Here is a 25,740-nt window from a genome sequence, read left to right as displayed (position 1 = left end):
CCCGCCACAGTCCTTCCTCAGCTCCTCCCAGGCCAGCCCACACCCCCTCGGCCCTGCTCAGATGCCTGCCTTCGCGGAGCCTGCAGGCACCCAGCCTCTGACGCTTCAGCTCAACCCTCTTGAACTAGGTCTTTCTAAGTGCTCATGGACTCTCCTCCCCACCTGGCCACCGGGTTCTTCAAGGCAGGAGCGATGCTGTATGATGGCCTAGACCCAAGTGGCAAAAGGTCCCTGAGATGGGCTGTTTCCGGAGCCCTAGGGGTGTCCCTGTCGGGGGCTGGGAGGGCAGGTGGGACAAGAAGCTGTCCCACCTGCCTCCGGTACTCCTCACGGAAACCTCGTGAGACCAACTTCCCCTATTTATTACGGCACACAGTAACAAGATGAGAAAACTAAGACTTGGAATGGCTAAGTAGCTTTGCTGAGGGTCACACAGCCGAGGAGGGGTGGCCCGCGTCTCTGGCTCCTCGGCACTGAACTCTGGTGCCTCCCGGGAATGGAGGAGGGTGGGGAGGAAAGGCACCAACCTGGGCCCACTGTGTTTTGTGGAAGGTTTCCTCTAATGTCTGCACGATGGCCGTGCACCTGCAGGCCCCAGCTCAAGCCAGTGTGAGCCCAAGTTTAAATGGGCAAGGACGGGGCCCTGGCATTCTTGGTGGGACCATCGTCTGGGCACCCCGGTGAAGGGAAGAAGCCTCTGGCCCCAGGCTGGGCTTGCCTTCTCTCCTGCCATTTCCACTTTGGCCTTCTCGAAGCTTCCCCAGTTAGCAGGTTCAAGGGCAACCCCAGAAATGGGCAGGGGTGGCTGGGGCTGTGCAGCCTTTCTGAGCTGGAGGCTCCCCCACCTCCCAGTCTGAGAAAAGAGGAACCTCTCTAGCAGTGTGGGAGCCTCAAGGACCTGGGGAGACTACCATGCTTGTTTATCTGCCACCCCAGGCACCCCCCGTGGGCTCTTTTGGGGCCACCCTGGTGACCTGAGGCAGAGTGGCATCTGGGGCTTCCTTCCCTGGGAGGTGGGCTGGGGGCATTTCTGGTGGCCCATGAAGACCAAGCTTTCCTTGGGAGCCAGACCTTGGTGCCCGCACTCTGCCTGGCACTCTGCTAGACATTGTGAGGGCAGCAAAAGGTAGCAGAGACCTCCTGTTGGCCCGGGGGAGCTTCTAGCATCACACACCTCAGAGGAGGGAGAGTTTCTAAGCCACGTTCTGCTGGCTGCATGCTGATGGAGGGCAAGGGAGGAGGCAGCCGTGAGGGGCCCTGGAGCCACAGGAGGCTGTCTGGATGGGTGAAGGGCACTGGGCTGAGTTGTAAAGGATGGAGGGTTTTGGGTGGACCAGAAGAACAGCGAGAACATTCTTGGCAGCAGCAGCATGAGTAAATGTTAGCTGTGGGGATGAAATGTGGTGGCATTAAGGAATAGCAGGGAGACTGACAACCCCACGGGCACACAGTGGCAGGGTGTGTGTGTGTGTGTGTGTGTGTACGTACGTACGTGCTGGGGATTCACAGCATATCATTGTAGCTGCTAGAGTGAGCCAGATTCTAGAACCCCAAGCTTGAGCTCTGATCTGTTCTGCCACTCTGGTGGTCTCCATCCTTCCTAGTGGTCCCAGCTTTGACTCAGTTCCCAGGCCTAAACTCTCAGCCCCGGAGTCTGCCTTGCGTAAGGCTCCCTTATTCTCCCTGCCAGCCCTCCACCTCACCAGGGCCTGGCCTTACCTTGCCTTTCAGAGGCCTGGAAAAGGATGGGAGCCTCGGCGAGGGCGTCACCCTGAAGAAGCAGAGCGGCATGCACCTGACTCTGCCCGATGCCCATGACGCAGACTCCGGTAAGAACGTGCCCGTGGGCAGCTGTCCATGTGGGTCCACAGCTCACTGTCCCAGCCTGAGCACGAACGGGGAGAGTGGCATCTGCCTGGCCTGGCCAAAACCACCCCGCTCTCAGCCAGCTGCAGCCCCAGAGCCTGGTGCTGAGGAGCTAAGGAGCTGCCGTTGGGCACCTTTCTGGCACCTTCCCACCCATCCTGGCTCTGGGGTAGGAAGTGAGCAGCTGAAGCAGGCAAGGGGCGGAGGGCGGTTGCAGAGAGGAGAGCCAGGGCGGAGGGACAGCTGTAGAGCCCAGAAACTGTCTCCCTTTAGGCTAAGGGTCTACCACTAAAGTGTCCTTAGTAGACAGTCAATTAGAAAGGAATGAGCTGAGCTTCAGTTTACAACTCTAAGCCCAGAGAGGACTATTTCAAATGAGGACTGATGAAAGCAGAAGAGCAGAGGCGCAGAAAGAAGAACTAATCACAGGAACAGAGTGTGAAGGAGTTGTATTTAGTGGCATTGCTTATTCGGTCCACTTCTGTGGACGTGAGCCGAGTTGCACCTTTGTTGTCCGTGATGGAGCTGACTGCCCATGCCTGGCACCGCACCTGACTTCCAGGCACACCCAAGGGGCACTGGGCTAACTGTGGAGCTGCTGACTCCAAAGAGGGAACGGTGAAGGAGGGCATGGCGCCCTCGCAGAAAAGGGGAGACGAACCATGAACAAATGATTAGGGCTCCACGTGTGCTCGGCTCAGAAACTGAAACCATCTGTGGTGTGCCCCGAGGTCTCCTGAGTTGATTGGAGCCTTTATTGCCCCTGAGAGAGAGAGAGAGAGGGAGGGAAAAAAGTGCTCGCGTTTCACCTGCATGTGAAGCGTAAATGTCCATGGCTTATATACCCTGAGCAGGGACCCAAGTCACCCAGAACTGCCACGGGGCAGAGCACACAGGGTCCAGCCCGAGCCACTGCTACCCAAGGATTTAGCACAGCGCAGCCTCAAAAGGGACCTTCCTATAGAAGAAGCAATAATACGCACCTGTGAAAATAGAAAGCAAAGAGAAGGAAGAGAAAAATCCTCCAGTCTTATCACCCAGACCTTAATAATGGCCTTTCAGACCTTTTTCCCAGGCCCCTATTTCTTTCTTAGAAAAATGTGATCGTACCATTTTCCAGCTTGCTTTTTTTTTCACCTAACTGTGTGCCGTGAGCATCCTTCGGCATCCATCTCCGTATTTCTGAGCCATTAGTGTGATGGCCGTGGGGTCTTGGATGATGATACCCACACGTATTTTGAATCACTCCCCGTTGTTGGACATGCGGGTCATTTCTGTTTTCAGTATTCCAGGCACCTTTGCCAACATTTAGGACTGTCTTCTTCAGTGATAGACTCCTAGGAGTGGGCTTGCTGCCTGGTTGCCCCTCCTAAGCTCCTCATGCCAGCCATGACTGAGGGTACAAGGAGGGCCCTTCCCAGTGCGCCCATGAGCTGGTTTGCGACTGCTCAGCCGCCTCCCCTCTTGCTCTGCAGGCTCTCGGCGGGCATCATCCATCGCAGCCTCCCGGCTGGAGGAGGCCATGTCAGAGCTGACTGTGCCCAGCTCCGTCCTGAAGCAGGGCCCCATGCAGCTGTGGACCACGCTGGAACAGATCTGGCTCCAGGCTGGTGAGTGTTCCTGGCCCCAGTGACAGCCACCTGCCTGCAGGGCTCTCAGAGCTGTGACCTGCCCTGGAGGAGGGTGTGTGGGGCTGTGAAGACCCCTGACAAGGCCTGCATAGACTGCAGTACTCATGGAAAGGCCTGGGGATCAGGAACCTGGAGCTCTCGTTCCACCTCTTTCTTTTTTGCTTGGCCCAAGAAGAGTCGCTTCATCTGTCTGGCTGTGGGTTTCCTTCTCCACCGCATGGGGACAGGGCCTGCCTGCCTGCCCGCCCACCCTTGGGGAGGCTCTCTGGCAGCAAATACAAATGTGAGCAGATTTGAGGAAAGACCACACAGATGGATAGCCTTCTTAGTCTCAAAGACAGGCCCTGTCCGTCCTTCTTGCCCAGCCTCTCCTGAGTAAAACTAGTTAGTAAAACGAGCTCAAGCCCCAGAGAGCTCACAGAATGGCTAGAGAAGAGAGGAGGTCTGGTGGTGTAGTTCAGCAATGGCGGAGGGCTGGTAACACCGAGGGGGCCGTTCAGGTGACAGTCCCTCTTGATAGGTAACTGGCACCGTTGCCACCATGGAATGTGAGGGTCAGTTACTGCTGGGGACACGGGCAGCTTCAGGATCACACAGGGCTGGGTTCTAATGCCAGCCCCCTACGGCCCATCCTGATCGTGAGTAAAGCGGTCAGTGCCGTGTGGGGCACATAGTAGGTGCTCAGTGAAACTCCTCCCCTGTTTTCTTGTTACCCTGATGGGTGCCCATCTCTCCCCAGGGGCTGGCGCCTACAGCCCCCCAGGGGAGACGCAGAAGAGACTGCAGGTAGAAAGTTCCTGAGCCGAGCGGACACTGCAAGCCAGAGGCTGAAAATGGTTCACTGGGATCTGAGGTTTCCCGCTGCCTGGATTTCACATATGGCCCCATTAGCTTGCGGTACTCCCTCCCCGCCCACCAGAGGTTCTGAATCTGGGGGGAAAATTGGATCAGGATGCACAGGCTAAACAGGGAAGCATTTTAATAATGCAAACATTGCCCCAGTTAGCATATCAGGGTCCCTCAGGAGGCTAGGGATGTGTGAGGGCCCTGCTCCCCAGCCAGCTTGTTGCATCCTAAGTAGCGAGAGGAATGTTGAAATGCCAGAGGGATACAAAACAAGGCCTCCCCTTAGGCAAAGAGCCCCCTTCTTCTAACACATGGAGCCAGCACGGCTCCCAAGGGGCACACTGGAGCCCCAGCCCCCTCCATGTGCCTGGGGTAGAAGGCTGTACCCACACTGGGCCTTCACCATGTGGATCAGTAACGCGGTGATCAGATCCTGGAGTTGTGCGTTGCCTACTCTGGAGCTAGCAAGGCCTTAATTTTACTGATGCATGTTGTCTACTACCATCAGCAAATGAACACGTGTTTGCATTTCACAAGCGTGCTTTCCATTGCTCAGGTATGCAGCTTTATGCTCAGGGTGCTAGTATGTTCTGGTAACTCCAGGGATGGTTAACTCATGGCCTTCATGAAACTTGTAATCAGGCTTGGGAATTATCAGTATAAATATGCCCTTCAGTAATTTGCACATTAGCCTTTGTTCTCTGGACATTATCCTAGATATTCAGCCCCCAGAGAACTCTGAGAACAAAATCTGAATGCTTTTTTTTTTTTTAAAGATTTTATTTATTGGGCGCCTGGGTGGCTCAGTTGGTTAAGCGACTGCCTTCGGCTCAGGTCATGATCCCGGAGTCCTAGGATCGAGTCCCGCATCGGGCTCCCGGCTCAGCGGGGAGCCTGCTTCTCCCTCTGACCCTATCCCCTCTCATGCTGTTTCTCTCTCTCTCTCTCTCTCTCTCTCAAATAAATAAATAAATAAAATCTTAAAAAAAAAAAAAGATTTTATTTATTTATTTGAGACAGAATGAGAGAGAGAGAGCACATGAGAGGGGGGAGGGTCAGAGGGAGAAGCAGGCTCCCCGCCGAGCAGGGAGCCCGATGCGGGACTCGATCCCGGGACTCCAGGATCATGAGCTGAACCGAAGGCAGTCGCTCAACCAACTGAGCCACCCAGGCGCCTGAAAATCTGAATGCTTTGAATGTGGTGCCAGGTGAGGGTTGGGCGGTGTGGCATTAGGAGACAGGTTTGGGTGTATGTGACTGATCCAAAATGGCAGTGACTTCTGCAAAGTAGACACTTTGTTGTCCTTTTGAAACAGTTCAGAGATGGCACCCTTGACTGGGATGACAGCTCTGCTTTCCCGGTCCAGGAACCCAGGTTCTTTCCATTTTGTTGCTTCTGTTCTCCGTGGAGTGTCACTCTCACCCCTGTGCCCCATCATGGCTCTTCATCACGTTCATCTTCCAAGGCATAACCAGGGAGAGTGGGAGAAGGGGACACCCCCTCTCTGTAAGGACATATTTTGAAATTTGCATACATCAGTCCCCGTCATGATCCATTGGCCAGAACTTAGTCACATGACCACACCTAGCTGCAAAGGACTCTGGGAAATGTCACTGTCCTGGTTGTCCGTATGCCTCATGAAAAATCAGGGGCTCTGTCATTATCGGAGAAAGGGAGAAGAGACTGAGGGACAGCCACCACAGCCAGAAAGGGAAGTAAAGTGTCCCAAGTTTTCCCTTCCGAGCATGGGAGGATTCCGGAGCAGTCTGCACACCATAAGCCGTCAGCATCAGCAGCAAGCATGTGCCGAGCACTTACTGAATGAAGGGCTGCCAGGACCAAATCACCGAGGCAAAAATTTCTCCCTAACCTCACCCCCAATCTGACCCAGGCTGAGAGTATTGTCACCAGCATCCCCACCCCCATCCACCCCGCCTAATGATTCCAGCAGCTGCAGCCAATGTGCAGGAAGGAAGAACATCCTTTTTCATTTTGGAAGGAGCTCGTCCCCCACCTTTTGTTCGGGATAAATTACACCCTGGGCTGTTGCAGCTCCATCAGTAACCCCCCTTGGTTTGGGAAATGGTATCCTTCCTCTCCCAACTCTTCTCCTCCCTGTCCTCTCCAGGCCTTCACCCATTCCAGTCAGATGTGACAAGCATCACAGGGCGGCTTCCCCTTGAGAGATGAGTTCCGGGAATGTTGCCTCTTTGACAGCGGGTCTGTGTGACAATGGGAGAGGCACGAGGCCTCACAGATGTCCCCACATCCTGCGTGTTGAGAGGTGCCTTTTGGAAGAGCAAGATGGCCCACCTCCCTCTCTCACTGCAGCTCATGTCTCTGGGAGCTAACAGTGTGCTGGGGGGAGGGAGATAGATGTAGGGAAGGGTTCCCCTGCCCTGGAGGACCAGGGGATTCCTAGGCGGCCATGGGCTTTCACTCAGTCAGGGGAAGTTGGCCTGAGTCTCAGCTCCCAAATGGCAGATTCACAGTATCTGGGCACTGGGCACAGAGCTCCAGCTGCTAAACAGATGCATCAAGCACAAGCCAGTACACCCCCTGGTCCGGGCTGAATCTGTGCCCAGCGGGCCTGTAAGATAGGCACCTTTGCCCAAGGCATCTCAGAACGGGGACCACCTGTGGGGACAGTCCTCAGGAGGCCCTGGGCACTGGTAGGTAAAAGCTGCCCAGCTGTGAGCTGCGCAGACTGGGGAACTGGGATGGGGTGGCCAGGGCCATGTCTAAAGATCATCTTCATTATAAAATTACAGTCAAGGGGCGCCTGGGTGGCTCAGTCGTTAAGCGTCTGCCTTCGGCTCAGGTCATGGTCCCAGGGTCCTGGGATCGAGCCCCGCATCGGGCTCCCTGCTCCGCGGGAGGCCTGCTTCTCCCTCCCCCACTCCCCCTGCTTGTGTTCCCTCTCTCGCTGTCTCTCTCCCTCTCTCTGTCAAATAAATAAATAAAATCTTTAAAAAAAAAAAAAAATTACAGTCAAGGGAGGGGCACTTGTGTGGCTCAGTCAGACATTAAAGTGTCCGACCTTTGATTTCGGCTCAGGTCCTGATCCCCAGGGTTGTGAGATCGAGCCCCGTGTCAGCTCAGCCTGGGCATGGAACCTGCTTGAGATTCTCTCTCTCGCTCTCCCTCTTCCCTTCCCCCACCCCTTCTCTCTCTCTCTCTCTCTCCCGCTCCAAAAGAAAAAAAAAAAGAATACAGTCACGGGAGAAGCTTTGCCTTGCCCGTGGTCCTGCATGCTCCTTTCGTGCTTTTGTTCCCTCATCTCTCATCCCTTTCTTTATCTTTCCTCACGCTCCCCTCTGTCCCAACTCCCCACCCTTCTCCCTCCTGCCTTCTGTGCCTTCTTCCCACGTCCCCTCTTCCCTTGCTCCGGCTTTTTCTTCTTCCCTCCTCTGCCGGCACTCCCTGCTCCCAGCTGCCGAGTCACTGAGGAGAGCACTCGGGGACGGGAAGTCGCGAGCGCAGGCCCTGCAGCCTTGACTCCCTTGTGGCCTGGGGAAAATCGGGCCCCTCTCTGGGTCCCTAGGGTGGGGGGTCTCAGACCACCTGCAGAATGCCTTTAGACCTTCTGATTCTCTGTTATTCTCTTGGTTCCCTGGCCGCCTCTCTCACTCCTTCCTTGTCCGCCTCTCTTCCTTCTCCTTTATTCTGGGTGTCCGTATGTCCTGAAGGTCTGCTCCATGGGGAGGACGCTTGTGTCCTTTAGGGGGCAGTTCTGGTGATCCCCTCTGGGGTTCAAGGCTAGCTAAGGGCCTAACCTTAACTTCTTTCCTGAGCTTCTCCCTGAGGTGTCTCTGCTTTTAGCCTGGGTGCCCCTCCTTTCTGAGGTCTCATGGAGGGTCTCTAGGAAGCACCTCTCACGTGGGGAGGCCCCTGAAAGATGGTAGACCTGACCCTGGGCCCTCCCTCATCCTGCCCCTCAGCTCAGGAGGAGCCCCCGGAGCAAGGTCCTCCCTGCCAAGAGGGTGTGCAAATAGCCCATGAAGAGTGAGTTCATCCCCCAACCTGGGGGTGGGGTGGGGCCTGGCTCTGGCAGAAAGACTGGAACTGGCTCTGGGTGCAGGGTTAGATCAGGATGCCTCAGAAAAAAATAATAAAAGGGACTGTTGCAAAGCTCCAGGGAACAGATGTTTTCCATTTGGAGCTTGCCGAGAGAAGCGCAGAGGGGGGCGGGTGGAGAGAGATGGACGGAAGAGCGAGAAAAGCTGAGACACAGAGGCAGGAGGGGAGGTCACGGGTAGGCAGACAGAAGATGAGAGAAGTGGGGAAATCGGGATGGAGGGAGAGAGAAGGCGCTGAGGGGATGGGAGAGGGGCCCTCGACACTGGGGACAGCAAGGTCTGTTTGCCGGGGTGGTGGCCCAGGCTGTGAGAATTCAAGCAAAGTCCGGTAACAGGGAGCAGGCCTCCAGCCCTGGCCGGAGAGGAGGCCGGGATGGGTGGGTACCTGGGGGCCCCAGCAGTCAAGACTGGGAGGTCTAGAAATCGGGGTAGTGGACAGGCACGGTGCCACATGCGGGGCTCCTGCTGTAGACGAGGCTTGCTGTCTGGGGAGCACCATGTTTGGTAAAATAATTGCCCAGGGACGGTGAGGCTAGGAAGAAGGGGTGCACTGCAGCCCCCAGACCTGTGGGCCCAGCTGTAGGTCAGGGGCCCCGCCCTGGAGGCCGAGCATGCCCGGGACTGTGCAAGGCGGCCAGGAGCCCTCAGGAGACCTCACTTCTCTGGCTCTGTTCTGTGTCATCTGGTTTCCTGCCTAACTGGTAATGAAGTCCATCAGACCAGAGCAGCCCTACCTATTTTTCCGGGCATGTTCTCTGGTGTGTGGCCAGCCCAACAAGGCCCAGGGCCCCGAGGAAAGAGGGAGGTGGGGATCCCTATAATTGAAATCTGTTGATATGAAGGCACTGTGAGGAGTCCCCAAGGGAGAGGCCAGAAACAGCCTCCAGAGACAGAGACTCAGAAGACAAACCGGCAAGTTGTAAACAGCTTAATGAGCCACGGTAGGAGCAGGCCGGCAGGTGGGCCGGAGCTGGGGCAGGCCTGCTGGGCAAGGGCCAGGGGAGTGGAGGGCCTAGCCTCTGAGCTGAGCTCCTGGTGGTAGAGGAAGCGTCCTCCCTGCCCCAACACTCACACCACACACTTCCTTCTGCTTCTCCCCTCGCCTCCGGTGACCCTGGGGAGTTCGGTCACGGTGGAGCCCAGCCCTCTGGGTTGGCACAGCCTCCCTTCTCTCTGTCAGTCCAGCTGCCCCTGCACCTTCAGGCCCCAGCTCAAATGTTGCCTCCTCCAGGAAGACTTCCCTGACCACACCAGCACAGCTGACCTGACCCCTTCGGAATTGGCACGTGTCACTCCATTGCCTTGGCTCACTCCAGCAGTTTGGTTGCTCAGCTGTCCCACCTCTCCCCACCTCCACTCTTTCTCCTGGGAGGACCAGGCACATGGTCAGTACTTAATAGTTGCACACTGGACCCTCAGTTATGAAGGCAGCCTGCTCAGAGCCCCAGGCAGCAGCTCCAGAAGGAAACAACAGCAGAGCAGAGGAGGTCCTAGGCCGAGCTACACAAACCCCTGAGCTCGGGCCAGCCCTCCCTGCAAGGCCCTGGCTCAAAGCCCACCCTTCCTGGCCTCCCGTGCTTTCTGCCTTGGGACTGTGCCGCTCAGGCTGTCTACGGGGACAAGAGCCTGCATTTCTCTCTGGCCTGATCATGGGGGCCTGGCTCCTCTGTGTTTACTTAATTCTTCCAAATTCTCATCTCCACCAGAGAAAAAGAGTTCCCTTGCTCAAAGGCCTCTGTAGTATTATAGGATGGGGCAAGCTACTTGATTACACAATGAACCTTAGGCAACATTCATGCTGACTGCCCCAAGTGCCGTGTGCTGTAGTCAAGGCCTTAGGCTTCCTTCCTGCTGCTTGTCGGAACAGGAAGACGTGGTGCCTGGGTCTGGCTTTCCACTTCTTTCTGGGAGCTTCTTTTGGGATGTCTGTTACCCACCCGCCCTAGACCTCACCTGAATTAGTGTGACCTCAGCCCTTGGCCAGTGCTAGGAACAGCTCTTGGCAGAGTCACAAGCCAGGCTCTGCGTGCCCTTCTGTGCTCCCATCTGTGCACGGGCACCAGCCCCCAGAGGGGCAGCCGAGCCCAGGGTTGCCACCAGAGGAAGGCTGAGTGGGCCATGAGGCCGAGCTGCCAGCCCAGCCAGCCTGTTTCAAAAAAGTGCCTGCTGTGGGCGTGTACCTGTGCAGCGCGGATCTGAGATGTGCCCTTACGTGGGCTGGCCTGGGATCGAAGATGGCCCCATTGATCTGGGGGAAGAAGGCAAACTGGTTGTGGGACAGGTCTTTCCAGCTTGTTGGTGAGAGGCATGGGCATCCCTCATTCTCCCGGTGCAGCAGAAAGCCCTGGGCTTCGGAGGGAGGCTGGAGCTGCGCTGGGAGTCCAGCGCTGCCTTGCCTCTTTCTATGGAGGGACTGGAGTGAGGATCCCCACCCCACCCCACCCCCAGCTTGGTTTGTTAGTGCAGAGCCCTGAGAGCACCTGCTGGGAGGAGTAAATGAGAGAAGACACTTGGCAGAAGCAGGCCTTGGCCCACTGTCCGTCTCCAGGAGTGTGGGCTGTTTGGGAGCGCACGCCTGCCTCATCCTGATCAGCCTCCATCCCCCACTCCCAGCCTCACGGTCGTCAGGTGGGGGGACACTGCAGAAAGCCACCTGACCTTTATGGATACCACCCGTGCCCCCACTGCCGGGCTTGGAAGTCAGCCTGATGCCAACCCCGGGCCCACAACTGACTCTCCCTGTGGCCTTAGGCAACTTCCCTATTGTCTCTGTGCCCACTGACCCCCTCCCTGAAGCAGGGTAATAAAAGTGCTTGGTGTGCTGGCTTTCGGGAATGTCAGCGGACACGGCTGTGTGGAGCGGGTAGCACGGTGCCTGACGCCGAGCGGGCACTTGGAAACCATTACCCGCTGTTGCCCCCACAGCCCGGAACCAGCGGGGCCCATGCCGTGACTCCAGGGATGGTTCCCATCACCTGAGACCCTCCAGCTCTGGGGTCTGATGGTCGGATGCGGGGAGGGGGCCTCTGCCTCTGACTTTTCCTACCACTCTCACCTCCCACTGTCCTTCTGGTTTCGCAGCTGAGCTGTTCATGGAGCAGCGACACCTCAAGGAAGCGGGTTTCTGCATCCAGGAGGCGGCGGGCCTCTTCCCCACCTCGCACTCGGTACTCTACATGCGGGGCCAGCTAGCCGAGATGAAGGGCAGTTTGGAGGAGGCCAAGCAGCTGTACAAGGAGGCGCTCACGGTGAACCCCGACGGCGTGCGCATCATGCATAGCCTGGTGAGTCAGCCCCTGGCCCCCGAAAAAGGCCTCAGGGCCCTCCTCCTCTCCCTCCCCCACCCCCTCCACTGCGTGTGCCCTGGTGTCTGGCGGGGAGGTGGCCTCCTCCCTGCTCTGCTGGGAGAGACAACTGGCTTGTCGAGGCAGGCCATTCCCCTTCAATCAGAGCCTGCCTGAGTTGATGAAAAAATCTAGGATGGGTTGATATTCTTTGTGACTTCCCTTTTGCTCTAAGCTTCTGTAAAGCAGCGGAACCCCAAAGGGATTCCTCATCAGATCCTTGCCCTGGACACTCTAGGCAAAATGCTCTGCTTTCTGGGAGTCCCCGGGCCCTCCATGCTCACTGGGCTACCTCTCCCACTTCGGAGGAGCTCCGTGCCTCTTTGGTGGCATTCAGGGGATGTCATGGGCTGGGCTGTCATGTCAGGCCTGACTTGAGCACACATGGAAAATGGCCCCTGGTGGGGGTGGGTAAGAGGACCCAGCAGCGCCAGTCCTGGGACGTGGCACTCAGGACTTGGGTGCCCAGAGCTCGGTGACTTTCTGTGGAAGGTCTGGAGGCTGGGAGCGGGATGCTGGTGTTCTTGGCTTGGCCTTGCCATTCTCTTTCTCGGTGATCGTGAGCAAGTCGGCCCCCTTCTCTGAACCTCGGTTTGACTTATCTGTGCAATGGGGATTCTCTGGTGCAGGAACCATTTACTGAATACCTGCTCTGACAGCTGGTATAGTAGACTGGCGAGATAACCGTTTTTCCCTTACTTCCTTAGCTACTTTTATTTATTTATTTCTTCCTTCACTGCTTTCAGAGAGCAGCTCATCAGGATAAACGTAATGCTCGGAAAGTGTACAGGCCTGCGTGGACACAGTGATTTTTGAAGTATAATTTAGGAGCACCCCATTAGCGACACGGTCTTCCCCTGTCAGGGTGCAGGTCCCACCTCAGACGCCCCCGCCCCCTGCCATGAGCGCTCCCTGAGGGGAGCACCCATGAGGACGTCACCGACATTGGCCACATGCAGAGCACTGAGGGGGCAGAATGATTCCAGATGGCTGCAGGGTTATCATTGCCAAAAGGGGTCTGATTCCTTCTCGAGGAGAAGCCATAGGGAGTTCGATTTCCGCTCAGTGTCAGGAACAGTACAGCTCTCAGAATAGGACAAGTACAGACTCAGGAGTTGTCTGGTGAGGACGTCGCCAAGAGAATGGAAATCCCACTTGGGGGAGGAGCTGGGCCAGGTCATCTTTATAAGGTCATTCCCAACCCCAAGAACCCCTGAAAACAGATTAGAGACTCCCCGCTCAGCTACTATTCCTGCTGCCTGATTTCTTAAAGGATTTCTACCTCCGGCCCATGTGAATGTTCCGCGTCAGCTGAAGACAGCCCACGCGGTGACGTCACACCCTGGCCCGCGTTCCCCTCCACATGGCTGTGTGTTGCCTTGCAGTCTGCTCAGCAAATGTTTGTTTTTTTGCAAGCACATCCTCCTTCCTCCCGTAATTCAGACATTAGCTCGTGTGATAAATGCCTCCCTGGAGGTCACATCCAGAAACCTGATGAGGGTGGTGGGAGGGAGGATGTGGGCTATGTCGTTAGGCCTGTGGCCAGGCAGCGATGTCTGCCTTCCCCTGCGCTCGCGGATCAGAGCCCGCCGTCTCAGTCCCTAAAACCCGATGAAGTCCAGTAACAGGTACGATTTTGAGGTAACAGTGTACCATTTTTCATTTATGCTTATTATTGTTTGTAGCTATTTTCCTGAAGCCGGTTCCAAAGGCGGGTTTTTCCATGGTAACCGAATAGCAGCCCAGAGTGGCTCCCTCCAGATGTTTCTGAAATGGCCCCTTTTCTCTTCCCGGGGTGCCCGGCTGAGGTGATGAAACAAAAGCAAGTCAGAGCCAGGCCTGCCCACTGTTAAAGTTACAGGCAAGCAGAGGGGCAGTCGGCTGTGGCGTGGGTAGCCCGTTCGCTTTCCACAGGCTCTGTTCTGCCAGCAGCCTACACATACGCATGAAGAATGGCAGATTTCAAGCCTGGAGAAGATTCACGAAGCACTCTTTCCCCAAAGACACAGGAACACTTTGGCATGTTGATCTCCAGCATTCCCTGATGTAAGTGTCTTCCCTGGGCCGGCTTCAGCCTCAGGACACCTGGGATCTCATCCTGGCTCTGGCTCTCATTCACTCGGGTGATTTAGGAGAAGACACACGTAACTTCCACGTTCCTGATGTCTCCTTCAGCAGATGAATAATAATCTTCGTTGTTCCTAGACCAGGGCTAATCACAGGAGGTGACGCATGTGACAGTGCTTCCAGAGGTCTGCCGTGTAATGTCAGAGAAGGCAAAACAGCATGTACGCCCTTGCTCTCCAGTCCCTCACCCGGGACAGACATTGCTAATCAATCACAGCACTTTTTTCTCACTGAGCACAGGTGTGACCTTGGGATCTTTTTCACCATGGCACATGAGGGGAGCCACTGTCTGGCGGTGGAAGTCAACTTGGCCTTTATGTAAGGGTTTCATTGTAAAAATAGTAGAGAATGGGAGAGACACATCCGTTGTCTCAGCCTTTATGAACTCTGGAGGTTGGCGCATCCTCGGAGAATTATCCAGAGAAAGGAACATGGAGGGGAACTGGTATCTGCCTCCCCCAACCAGTGCAGTCGTTGCCAAGGCAGGTTCCCAAGGAGGACATCCTGGCCTTGCCACACCACCGTGGTTCCATGAGGACGTCAGCCTCTGATCGGTGCAAGGAGAGGAGAGGCGCCCCTCCCCTGAGGGCACAGCCACCGACAGCCTGGGCTGGGAGAGCTCTGGATCCCTCGGTGAGCCGTGTGGGTGCTGGCTTCAGCCTTACAGTCCTGAGGGCAGGATCATCAAACACCGGGAGGCCGGCCTCACAGCCTCTCCCTGGGGCCATGCGCATGGGACAGGCGATGTGGGGACAGGCCAGAGAAAGCCTTGGGGAGTATTGGCTACTGCTCTTAGGAGGCAGGGTTCAGGCGTTTCTAAGAAAATGAACTTTGGCCCAGAAGCGGGTTCTCTGCTCTCCCCGTCCTGCTGCCCCCCTGCCCTGGCTGGGATGGGAGGCATTTCCATGGTTCACGCCCCATCCTGGGCTCAGCTCAGGCTTTCCCACCCAGCAGGCGGGACGAAGACAGCGGCTTAGCCTTGCCCCACCAGTGCCCTGGCCCTGCGGGCTGCCTCCTCCGCGGGGCTCACAGATGGCCAGCTCGCTTCAGGAGGCTGCCAGAGGCAGAAAGAAAAAGCCATGCTCTCTGCAGATGGAAATTCCCAGCAAAATCTCAGGAGCAAGTCCCGCAGGAGCAGGTCCCGACAGTCTTTGCCAGCTCTATCTTGGCCTCCCTTCCAGGTAGCCAAAAAGCCTACTCACTCAGCCTGGGTGTTCAGCCCTGAATTTACGGGCAAAAGCATCTCGTTAAGAAGGGGAAACCTGAACTTCCCTTGCTTGACCTGAGGAAGCAGGAGAAAGGAAGCAGATCTTCCCAAGATCAGCAGAGGAGTTGGCCCCCAGGTGACACTGTTCCTCAGAGAAGGCTCCGTGGGCTTGGTGGAGAGGAATCCAAGGCAGTCTGCACCCTTTCTCCCTCTGAGCCTGTCTCTGCCCTGCCACCTCCTGGGAGGCTCTGCATCTCCGAGGGAACAGGGATGCCTGGGCAAGGCAAGGAAGCCAGGAGCGACTAATGGAATGGTCAAGTTACCGAGAGCCCTCCCAAGAAGGCTGTGAGGTCACCTCACTTTAATGGTGGGAGGGTCATTAGCCCTGGCCACAGACCGGCCATTCTCTCTGCCGCCCCTTGGCAGAGCCAGGAGTGCGGATGTATTGATGCAGCCTGTCTCCCTGCAGGACACCACCCGAGGGCCTCGGCTGTGAGTGGACAGGCACGCTGCCTCCCTGCCCCCTGCGTTTGTGGGCGGCACCCCACCCCGCTCTCCCAGCCACAGGCTCTGGGGTTTCCTGGCACCTCTCTGGCCAGGCCTCCCGGCTCCTCGCTGGCCCCTGCCCGTGGTCATGCTTTCTTCTCGGGACAGAGTTCCAGGCTTTTGTTGCCCCGTCTCCCCAGAACCCTTTGCTCCCCAGGCCCCTAGCCGCAGAGGGAAACTGCCCTAAATGAACTTTGGCTCCTGTGATGTAATTCCTGAAGCAGTCCTGGCCTCATGACCCAGCCTCTTCTTTGTCCAGATGCTCCTGGAAAGATAGGAAGACAGCGCTTCTGTCATCTCTTGCCCTGATGAGAGTGTGGCAGTGAATTAGTCCCCTGCACTCACTCCCTCTCACTCCCAGTGTGGAGCTTGCTGTCCTGTTTTTCAAGTGGGTTTGGGGGATCAGGGGCATGGCCATAGCATGTGGCCGGCCCCATTTGGCCCCAAGTTCTGGCCCCAGAACCTCTGGTCCCTCTTTCCTCAGGCTGGGGCTTGCCACAGCATCCCCCATGTCCCAGAAGCGGCCCACCACCATCCCTGCCCCTCCCTAAGGTGGGGCCTGAGTCAGCCAGGACCAGGGCTCTGCTCTCTAAGGCCGAACAGGTGAAGTCTGGTTGCACAGAGCTCCCGCCAGCCCCATCCCCAATCCTGGAGGGCAGGACTGGACTGGAGACATGACACACCTGAGACAGACAGCCAGCCCAACCAGCCCTCGTGTTCCGGGGGCTCTGGGAGATTACTTCCCCTCACTGGCTCCGTTTTCGCTTCTGTCTAACGGGGATAATAATTTAGGCCCTTGTGACCTCCAAGGGAGGATTTTAGTGCTCAGATGACCTAAGCACTGTGAAAAGATAAATCAACATCCGGCATTTTTGTCACCATTCATGTGGAAGACTTGGTGGCAGATGGCCAAAGCCTGAGCTCTGCCTTTGACCAGGATGCCCCACCTCGCTGCTGTGGGGCAGGGGTCATTGGTCCACATTTCCTTGGGCTGCCGGCAGGGTACTGAGAAGGGAGGAAGGGGGTGCTGGGCAGGGACCAGGGGCCTCAGAGCTGCCTGTAGGTTGCACCTGGAGCGGGTTGGCCAGGATGGTTTTTAAGCCCCAGTATCAGAGCCAGCTTGCGTCTGGAGATGGGAGCACAGCCTTTGAGTCTCACTGACCTGGACTTGAGCCCCACTTTGCCTATACTCACTGCTCCACCATGACCAAGTTCCTCAACCTCTTGGCACCTCAGTGTCCTCATCTGGAAAACGGTAATCACAATGCCGAACCCCTAGGTCTCCTGTTAGAATTAGGTTAACTAATTCTGTAAGTTAATGGCCCGGTAGTTGCGGTTACTTTTGCCTTTTCCATGCTGAAACATGGCTCCCAGGCCAGATTCGGACGCTGTTGGTTTGCAGAGGGAAGTAGAGGCCCAGAGCCAAGCCCCAGAGAGTCACTGTAGTGGAGCCTCTCGGTCCTCACTGAGCCCATCAGGCGCCTCTGGCCAAGGCAGAGATGTGCAGGACACCAGCCCCAAGTGCCCTGTGGCTGGGACAAGAGTATCCACAGTGCAAGGCCACGCTGACCTTAGCTGAGAGCGGGAGAAGCCTGCTCAGTAGGCCGGAGTCTGAGGTAAGGGCGAGAGCCATTTCGCGGCTGGTCTCTTCAGCGGACGGGGCCTGCTGGGGACCCAAGGGTGCTGGGGAAGAGGAGCAGGAAAGGCCAGGTTCTGGGGAGGCCCTGCTCGGCCTTCCACTCTGGCCTCTATCGGGCCAGGCTGCTTCAGCCTCCACTTCCTGACTTGAAGGAGGAAATGTGTCCTGAGCAGCTGAAGAGTGAAACCCAGTGCCCGGCCCTCTGAAGGTTCCCTGATGCAGGATGCGGCCAGCAAGCACACAGAACTGCAGGGTTTCTGGTTCCTGGGGCCTGATGCTTCGGGGTCTAGGACACCCCACCTGCTCTAGGCCTCTCCCTTGTTGGCTTCCTGAGCTATGGCAGGTGGCTTAGAGGCTACAGGCAGCCTGAAGGAACAGGGAAGGCCCAGAAGCCTTGTGCTGTCCATGCAGGAACCCTGAGTCCTTTACACACACACACACACACACACACACACACACACACACACACCCCCCCCCCCCACAGAATCTGCGCCCGCCCCCCCACCCACCCCCACCCCACCCCACCCCACCCACAGAATCTGCGCCTGCCCCACCAGCTCCAGTAGATGGGGAACATTGCTCTGTTTGGCAGGAAATTTCAGTAGGAACGTCTTGTTGGCCATTTGGCCTCTTCGTGCTGTGGTTTTATCGTGAGTTCTCTCCCTCATCCCAACCCCAGTCGTGCCTGAGGACCGCATTCCCCGGTGGAAAAGTGGAGTGGAGCGGGAGGGAGAAGGGAGTTCTGGAGGCTCACTGTGTGGGGCACGTCCCCCAGCAGGGGCCTCACCGGGGTTCGCGCCCCTGCCTACCCATCTCATTCGTGGGCTGGCACAGCCCCCAGCCCACACTGCGCGCCCTCAGCCCAGGCTCAGAGACCTTTGAGAAGGTGAAGGTGGGTTCCCTTGGCTCAGCACTTTCCGGAAGCCTTGGGCTTAAGTGTGGGCTCCTGAAGTCCTCAGCAACCCTGATGAGGAAGTGGAAGGGAAGCCCCCTGTCATAGACTCTGATCAGAACAATAGTTAAGCACTGTTGATGTAGGAAAAACGTTAGGGTTTGAAGCCGATGGCCAAGAAAGAATTCTTGAGATGTCTTTGGTGCAAAAAGGTGGTTTTATTAAAGCACGGGGACAGAACCGTGGGCAGAAAGAGATGCACTGGGATCACGAGGAGTGGCCCATTATATACGTTCAAGTTGGGAGGGGGTTTGGAATAGCACAAGTCTCTAAGGAATTTTGGAAGCAAGGTTTCCAGGACCTTGAGGGGCTAGCTATTTTTGGGAAAAGGTCATTTATTACCATCTAATAAAACCTGAGTCGTAAGACCCTTCAGATGTATATCGGTGGGCCTTATGTTTGGGGGGATGATTGCCAACATGTATCTTGGGGGTCAGAGATAAAGAAGTTTCCAAAGGAATTTTTATATGTTAAAGTAGGCTTACAGCATCCTGGAAGGAAGGGGTCTGACTAGGATTGCCTTTTGCCCTTAGCAAAGTGTCAACATCAAGGCAGTTGAGTCCCTAGAGAAATGTCCCTGACTGTTTCAAGGACTTGTCAGTGGGCTGTAGGTGGTAAGGAACTTTCATAATTTTTCTTCTGCCTTTGTTTCCCCCATCACTGTTGGCTTAATTTAGCTCCAAAATCAATGGTCTGAAAGACTCCCCATGTGTGGAGGGTGCAGCAGGGTCCAGCCTTCCCCTTGTCCAGTAGGCCAACAGCCCCCTCCCCTCAGCTCTGCCGCCTGCCCAGAGAGGGGAGCTTCTGCGACGGCGCCCCCTCTCACTGCCCATCACAGGTGTTCACTTGGAGCACCCAAAGTCCAGGTTCCCGACCTAGCCCTGAGGGCCTAGCTGTGCTCAAGAGTGGGCAGAGCCTCCAGAGGCCCAGAACCTGAAACTAGCCCAGAATGTGGGAGGAGAAAAGGCAGAGCCCCCCAGGAGGTGACATGCTTTCTCCTCAAGCCAGTGTTTACCTTTGAGTCTGTCCATGGCCCTCTGAAGACACACAACTCCCACTACAGCCGAGGGACCCACTGGCGTTCGACCTCTCCCTGAGGGGTGCAGGGGTAGGCAGGAGCACGAAGGGCGGAATGGGTTCTGCCACATGAGCACGGTCACCTCTGCTGCCCCAGAAGCCCCCACCTTGTTGGGCTCTAAGCGAGGCTGTCAGCCCCCTCAGCAGACCCCCTCAGAGCCTGTCGACCAGGTGTTGGGTGGGGTCTAGAAGGATTTGTGCCCCTTCTCCCAAAAGGGAAGTAGGTCTGGGGCCTTGGAGCTGCCCCAGCTCCAGGAGGGATGTGGTGATCTGCGGGCTCCGTCCTCAGCCTGGAGAGACGCCTCATTCCCAGTCTGCTTGGACAGGTTGAGGCTAACACCTGGGAGAACCTGGCACCCCGAGCGGGCCTGAGCTCCTGAGCTCGGGCTGGAATGAGGGCCTCCCCCGCAGGGTGTGTCAGCCTCAGGGTGGGTGAAGGGAGCAGCCTCAGAGGTGGCCCCACCCCAGGCTCCTCCCTGCAGCCCCAGGGTCCCCAGGCAGACGGCTCTTGGGACCAGGAGGCTCCAGCAGCCTCCAGCTGATTCCCTGCTTCCCAGCTGGAAAGGCTGCTACAGAATCCCAGGAATGTGCCTTGAGCTCAGAAAGAAAATTCCCAAAATAACTTCTATAAATACTTGAGGGTAGGGACTGGGAGGGAGCTCTCAGCTGGCCCAGTGCTAGGGGCTGCTTCCCAGGGCAGGCCTCCCCGCTCTCCAGAAGAAGAAAAAGACATACACAGCCGGGACCTTTCTGCTGCCCCTCCCCTCTGGAGGACAGCGTCAGGCCCTGAATTAATGACGTGAGATGGTGTGCAGTAGCAATTCTGAAAAAGGAAGGGGTGGAGGGACTTTTCTTCTCCTTCATCCCCATCCCAGGCTGCAGCCTTTGTACCCCAGCAGAGAACCTTGTCTTCCAACAGGGAGGGTCCCCCTCAGAGGGCCCCTCAGGCTGCCTGTCCTGTGGCCCTAAGCAGGTCGGTAAGCATGCACACCTAAGTGCCTCTGGTGACCCTGGCTCAGAACCCAGGACCCTCCCACCTGAGCCCTGTTGTGCTGCTGTCCTGTGGGGAATAACCTAGCAGGCTAAAGCCACAGACCCTGTCCCTCTCAGCCTAGGATGGGCCGCATGCCAGAGCCCACCAGTAATGAAGCACAACCTCAAGGTGATGGCATGGCCAGGAGGTGCTATCCTCGGAGGCTTCCTGGAGGAGCAGGGTCTTGGGTAGTTGAGATGAGGCCAGATCCAGGAAGGGAGGGAAGGAGGAATGGATGAAGTTGGGAATTTCTGGGGCCTTCCCCCCATAGCCCTGCCCTCCCTGAGTGGTCGTAACCTTGGCCCCCTCTCAAAGGTGCATTGCTCAACGGCCATAAGCAACTCACACATTCCTTTCCAACAGCTGCGGGTAGCCGCCTGGCTATGGCATCTCCCAGGTGAGGGTCCGAGGCTGAGTTACCCACCAGCAGGTCTGGTTTCTCTTGGCTCAGGGTGCCCCCTGGCCAGAGTGGGGAAGAGTCATCGGGGACATTTGGATAGAACAGTGTTCCCACCATCTCCCTGGAGACCTATTCTCTGGGCAGCTGAGGTGGGGGTGCCAGGGGGGTGATGGCGGGCCCTTGGCACAGCGCCAGGCAGGGGGCAGAGCAGGTGAGACCTGTCTTCCTGAGGCAGGCCCTGCCCAGTTGTCAGGCAGCAAACAGCTCCGAGTTGCTACCAAACACGAACAGACTGGTGTCTCAGGCAGGTGGCAGCAGATCCTATTACAGGCCCTGGGCCTCGGGGCCCCAGCCTGACCCCAGTCCGGTGTCTCCTTTCAGGCTCTGAGGTCAGCACCCCAGGGTATGGGGGACGTGAGCTAACCCCACCCCAGTCCCCAGTCTTCGCCCCAGAGAGCCTTGCCCTCTAGAGAAATCACCCCCTGCTCCTCACTCCGACAGGACCCTCTGCTCATCCTAACCCTTTGCTGTCTGCCCACCGTGCGCCCTGCCTACATGATTTCAAATTGATCCTTGCAGACTCTTCACAATTGCCTACCAGGAAGTACCATTCTGTTCCCTGGTTTACAGACGAGGAAACCACAGCTCAGAGAAAATGGGCCACTGGCCCATGGTCGGTGCACTTGTCAGTGGTAAAGCTGGGAATCCAGCCCAGCCTAGGTCTTCTGGCTGTGGAGCGCCCTGGCTTTTTTCTCTACATGAAACATGCGGAGGAGCCTGCTGCAAACCTTCCTGAGAGTAAAACCAGCAGAGCGTGAGACACACACACACACACACACACACACCCTGTTCCGCCACATCTGGCCCCTTCCCAAACACCCACACACTGCTGGAGAGCAGGGGTTTTCGAACTCCTTTTTAGCGGGAGAGCCCTCTTTTCAAACAAGATCTCCTGTGGAAGCTCAATCTAGAAAACGGAGTGTGGAAACCCCACTGCAGCCCCGCCCCCTGGCTGGGAGGCCCCGCTGGCCTTCCCCATCTGTCCTCTCTTGCTCCTTCATGGGCAGCACTCACAGGGCACAAACCTTCCATTTTTGGTGCTTAATTTTGGTGTCTGGCGGCCTGTCGTCTCCCCTGCCTTCCCTCCTCCCTGGGGACCCTGTTCCATCGGGAGCTGCTCGGGGTCCAGCTCCCAGGCCATGCAGGCAGCACAGCTTGGCCCGGGGCCCTGCTGGCCAGCCCAGGCACTGCCCTCTGGTCCCGGGCGGCCCCGCCACAGCTCCCCTGTCCTCCACCCCATCCGTGTGGCGCCCTGGGTTGAAGAGGCACTATGAATCCAGCCCCCCCTTCCTTTCCTGCCCCGCGGCCACAGGACCACCGGTCAGCACCTCCGGAGAGGGAGAGGCTTTGCCTCGGGCTTCCCGAGCACCATCTCTCCCTCTTGCCTAGCTCTCAGAGGACTGTATGAAATCAGGCATGTGCATCTTCCCCGGTGGGTCTCCATAGCAACAGAGGGCCTAACTCTGAGGAGCGTGGTGAGGAGGAAAATGTTCCAGCTAAAAATGTACATGGCCATCAGTGGGCGGGCACCCGAGAGGGGGCTCCAGGCACACAGAAGGCGGCTCCTCTCCCCCACCCCAGCCCCCGCCTGTCCAGGAAGCTGGCGTTAGGCTTTACCTCAGATCTGTGAATGAGAGGAGGCCCCCCCAGCCGTGCTGCCATCCCGTGCCTCATTTGAGGGCTGGAACACAGATCAGTGGGATGGAGCAAAGCAGCCTTTCTGGGACTGGAGGCCGAAGGGGGGTCCTGGTAACCCCCCCACACACACTCACCACCCTGTCCTCCCACCTCCCTGCACCCTTCCCAGTATGAGTGGAAGAGGACATAGAAGGGACATTGTACCAGTTTCACTTCCCAAACTTTCGGGACGATTCCTGTCACTTCCTGTCTCTGCCAGCAGGGCTGTTGAAGGCAAACAGCAACACCAAGCTTCTTAGCCACCCCTGACCCATCTCACCAGAGCCTGTCCTTCTACCCAGCACCCGCCCTCCCGTGCCCCTCACCGGCCAGGCCAGCCTGGGATGGGCAGTAGGTCCCAGGACCCAGATGTCCCCAGGAAGACCACTGCTTGATGCCGCCAAGGAGCTGCCCCCACCCACCCATAAGCTTAAGGTTGTAGAGCCTGAAGCCAGGGCGCTCATTCCTCCACACGCCTGGGGCGGGGGGTAGCCCCTCGGTGCAGCAGCCAGGCCTCAGGGTAACGGACCCGCTGACTGGGAGCTCGCACGGGCCAGACACTGTTCAGGGGCTTGCCAGGTACTGACTCCCGCCAGCTTGACAGCCCCAGCAGCGGGTACTGCGGTCTTTCCCACTCAGAGCTGAGGAAACGGAAGGCCAGGGAGATGTAACTTGCCAGGATCCCCAGCTGTAATGGGGAGGCACAAAGCCAGGTCTGCTGACTTGAAAGCCCATCCTCGGGGCTGGGAGGGACAGAGCTCCCACGAGGGGGGTGATCCGGGCCCGGGAGGCTGGGCTGGAAGCGGGGCTAGGGCGGGGCCAGGCACGATGTGCATGAGTAACAGGAACAGTCACTTGACGGTTCCCGAGGCTGCCAGTCTGAGCTCTTTCGCCCTGATGGCCAGGACGCCCTCACTAACCTCGCCCTGTGCTTGCTCCCCAGGGTCTGATGCTGAGTCGCCTGGGCCACAAGAGTCTGGCGCAGAAGGTGCTGCGGGACGCCGTGGAGAGGCAGAGCACCTGCCACGAGGCCTGGCAGGGCCTGGGCGAGGTGCTGCAGGCCCAGGGCCACAGCGAGGCTGCCGTCGACTGCTTCCTCACTGCCCTGGAGCTGGAGGCCAGCAGCCCGGTGCTGCCCTTCTCCATCATCCCCAGAGAGCTGTGACCTCGCACTGCAGGGGCAGGGTGGGAGGGAGCCGCCCTAGGGGGTCTGGGGGGTGGGGGCGGACGCAGGCAGGCAGCAGGGAGGTGTGGGGCCTCAGGGAAATACATTTCTAGGGAACACTTCTGCAGGCTGCAGCCCTAGTTCTCCTCGCCTCCCCGACTGCAGCCCTGCTTTACCTCCAGGGCCCGCTGGGAGCTGCTCATCTGGAGCTGGGTGGACCAGATTTGCATCGAAAGCAAATCCCTTGCTCCTTGGGACTCAGCCCTGGTGGCGTTTCTGAGTAAGGAAGTGGCTGGGAAGCCACACCAGCGTGGGAGCATCTCCCCCAGAGTGTCCATGCATCATCTCAATGTGCAATGAGGGTCTGAGTCTCCTAGGTACCACCCCCCACTGTCTAGAAGTTCCCATGTTGTGCCTGCCGCCCTCCACATCCCCGATCCTGGATTTCCCAGTGACTTTGCACTGGTGTTAGCCTCGGACTTCAGCTCCCTGTTCTCCAACACCACAAAGATGAACCCCACAAACTGCTCTCTGTCTAGGTCAAGAGGGTTTTCCCCAGTTCCTAACTCAGTGCCTCGGGAGCCAGTCTGCTTGAACCCCAAGTGACTTAAAGTCTTGGTGACCACACTTGTTCCCTGAGAGCGCGGGTGGGAGAGCCTCACAGCTGAACTTCACCTCTATCTGTGCCTCTGTGCCCGGGAAGCTCCAGGGCCCTGGTCTCAGCCCCAGTGTCAGGACAGGGTTTTGGATAACTCTCAGGTCTTGCCCCGGCCAGTCAGGGCTTGAAGATTCTGCTGGCAGGTGGGAAAAGGATAGGATCTCTGGGTCCCTCTCCCAGGTTTGGGCTATTGGAGGATGCCCCTCTTTGCCCCATGAGACCAATTGGACCCCACTGCTCTTCCTCTCTGCTGCCAAGTGCCTTTGGGGCCTCTGGTGCCTGGCCAGGGGCACTGAGCACCGGCCCTAACTCCCCTCTCATTTCTGCCATGCTCATCTTTCTGGAACTATGCGCCAGCCCAAGCGGCCTCCTTAGGCCCGAGGCTGTAGACCCTAGGATACAAACATGGCAGCAGGACCTTGCATCAACCTCAGACTTTGCATCAACATACTCCTTCAGGCCTTATGTTTCTGGGCAATGGGTACAATGCAGGACCCTCTGGGGCTAATAATATGCAGATGGGCAGTCTCTGGGACTGACCCCAGTACCTCTCAGCACCCACAGCCCATTTCCACTACTGGCCATTTGGTTCCCCCCCCCCCTTGCCTGAGGCCCAGTGGGGACTGTGGTTGGAGATCAGTGGAGGGGACAGAGCAGATCCCTGTCAGCAGGGGACCTGGGGCTGGTGGGTGGATATCTTCCCTGATGGTTCCCCTAGCCCTGCTGCATGATGCTCTTGGAATTCTCCCCAAGAAGTTATTCCACCCCCACCCCCCAGTGGGGGGCCTTATCAGGGAATTCCTTTTTTATCTGCACTTTGGGTTTTAGTTTTAAAGCTCCATCTGGTACGTCTCTCTCATCTTAAGGTGTGCAGAAAGACTGGATGAGGGCTGCCTTGGCTCATCATTGCCCAGTCTGCTCCTCAGGGAGAAGGGGCTGTTGGAGACCCACCCTCCTCGGCCACACTGGCTCAGCACTGCGCACCCCCGGGTGCCTCCCAGAGAGGGCCTGCCCCCTCCTGGCCTTCCCACATCGCAAGGGACACTGCAGATGACACCAGATCCTTCACCGCTTGGTTGAAGGATCTCTGCCTCGATGTGTGTGTGTATAAATAGAGATATATGATAAAGATCTATTTTTATTCTGAAATTCTGTTAGAAAAAAACTAAACGAGAAAAGCAAATGCTGTTGATTTGCGTCGGGGTGCCCAAAGATTGGTAGTCAGTTATTTGTAAGAGGACAGGCACCGAACGCGTTCGGCTGGAGGAAGCCTCAGAGGGTTGGGCCAAGTTGTGGCCAGTTTGAAATAAAGGCCTTGAATAAAGAGACCCTTGGAAGGAATACGGCGTGTTCATTTCCTCCAACAGGTACCCCAGAACAGGCCTTCAGCGCCTAGTGAAGAGGGAGTGTTGCAGGAAGAGAGGCCTGAGAA

At 57.3% G+C, this 25,740-nt stretch overlaps 1 protein-coding gene across 1 annotated transcript in view; it reads left to right on the top strand.

Moving 5' to 3' along the window:
• Positions 1 to 25,643, top strand: part of TTC7A (tetratricopeptide repeat domain 7A) — a 117,498-nt gene extending 91,855 nt beyond the window's left edge. Inside the window, exons 17-20 of the mRNA XM_044918903.1 lie at positions 1,732 to 1,829; positions 3,342 to 3,476; positions 11,505 to 11,707; positions 23,429 to 25,643. Coding sequence (XP_044774838.1) covers positions 1,732 to 1,829; positions 3,342 to 3,476; positions 11,505 to 11,707; positions 23,429 to 23,650 — 658 coding nt within the window. The 3' untranslated portion in view covers positions 23,651 to 25,643. The remainder of the gene's footprint in view (positions 1 to 1,731; positions 1,830 to 3,341; positions 3,477 to 11,504; positions 11,708 to 23,428) is intronic.
• Positions 25,644 to 25,740: the final 97 nt, after the last annotated feature.

The sequence above is a fragment of the Neomonachus schauinslandi genome, chromosome 10 (assembly GCF_002201575.2).
Source record: "Neomonachus schauinslandi chromosome 10, ASM220157v2, whole genome shotgun sequence".
Lineage (NCBI taxonomy): Eukaryota > Metazoa > Chordata > Mammalia > Carnivora > Phocidae > Neomonachus > Neomonachus schauinslandi.
The sequence above is the reverse complement of the archived record's forward strand: the minus strand, read 5'-3'. Positions and strand labels throughout refer to the sequence as shown.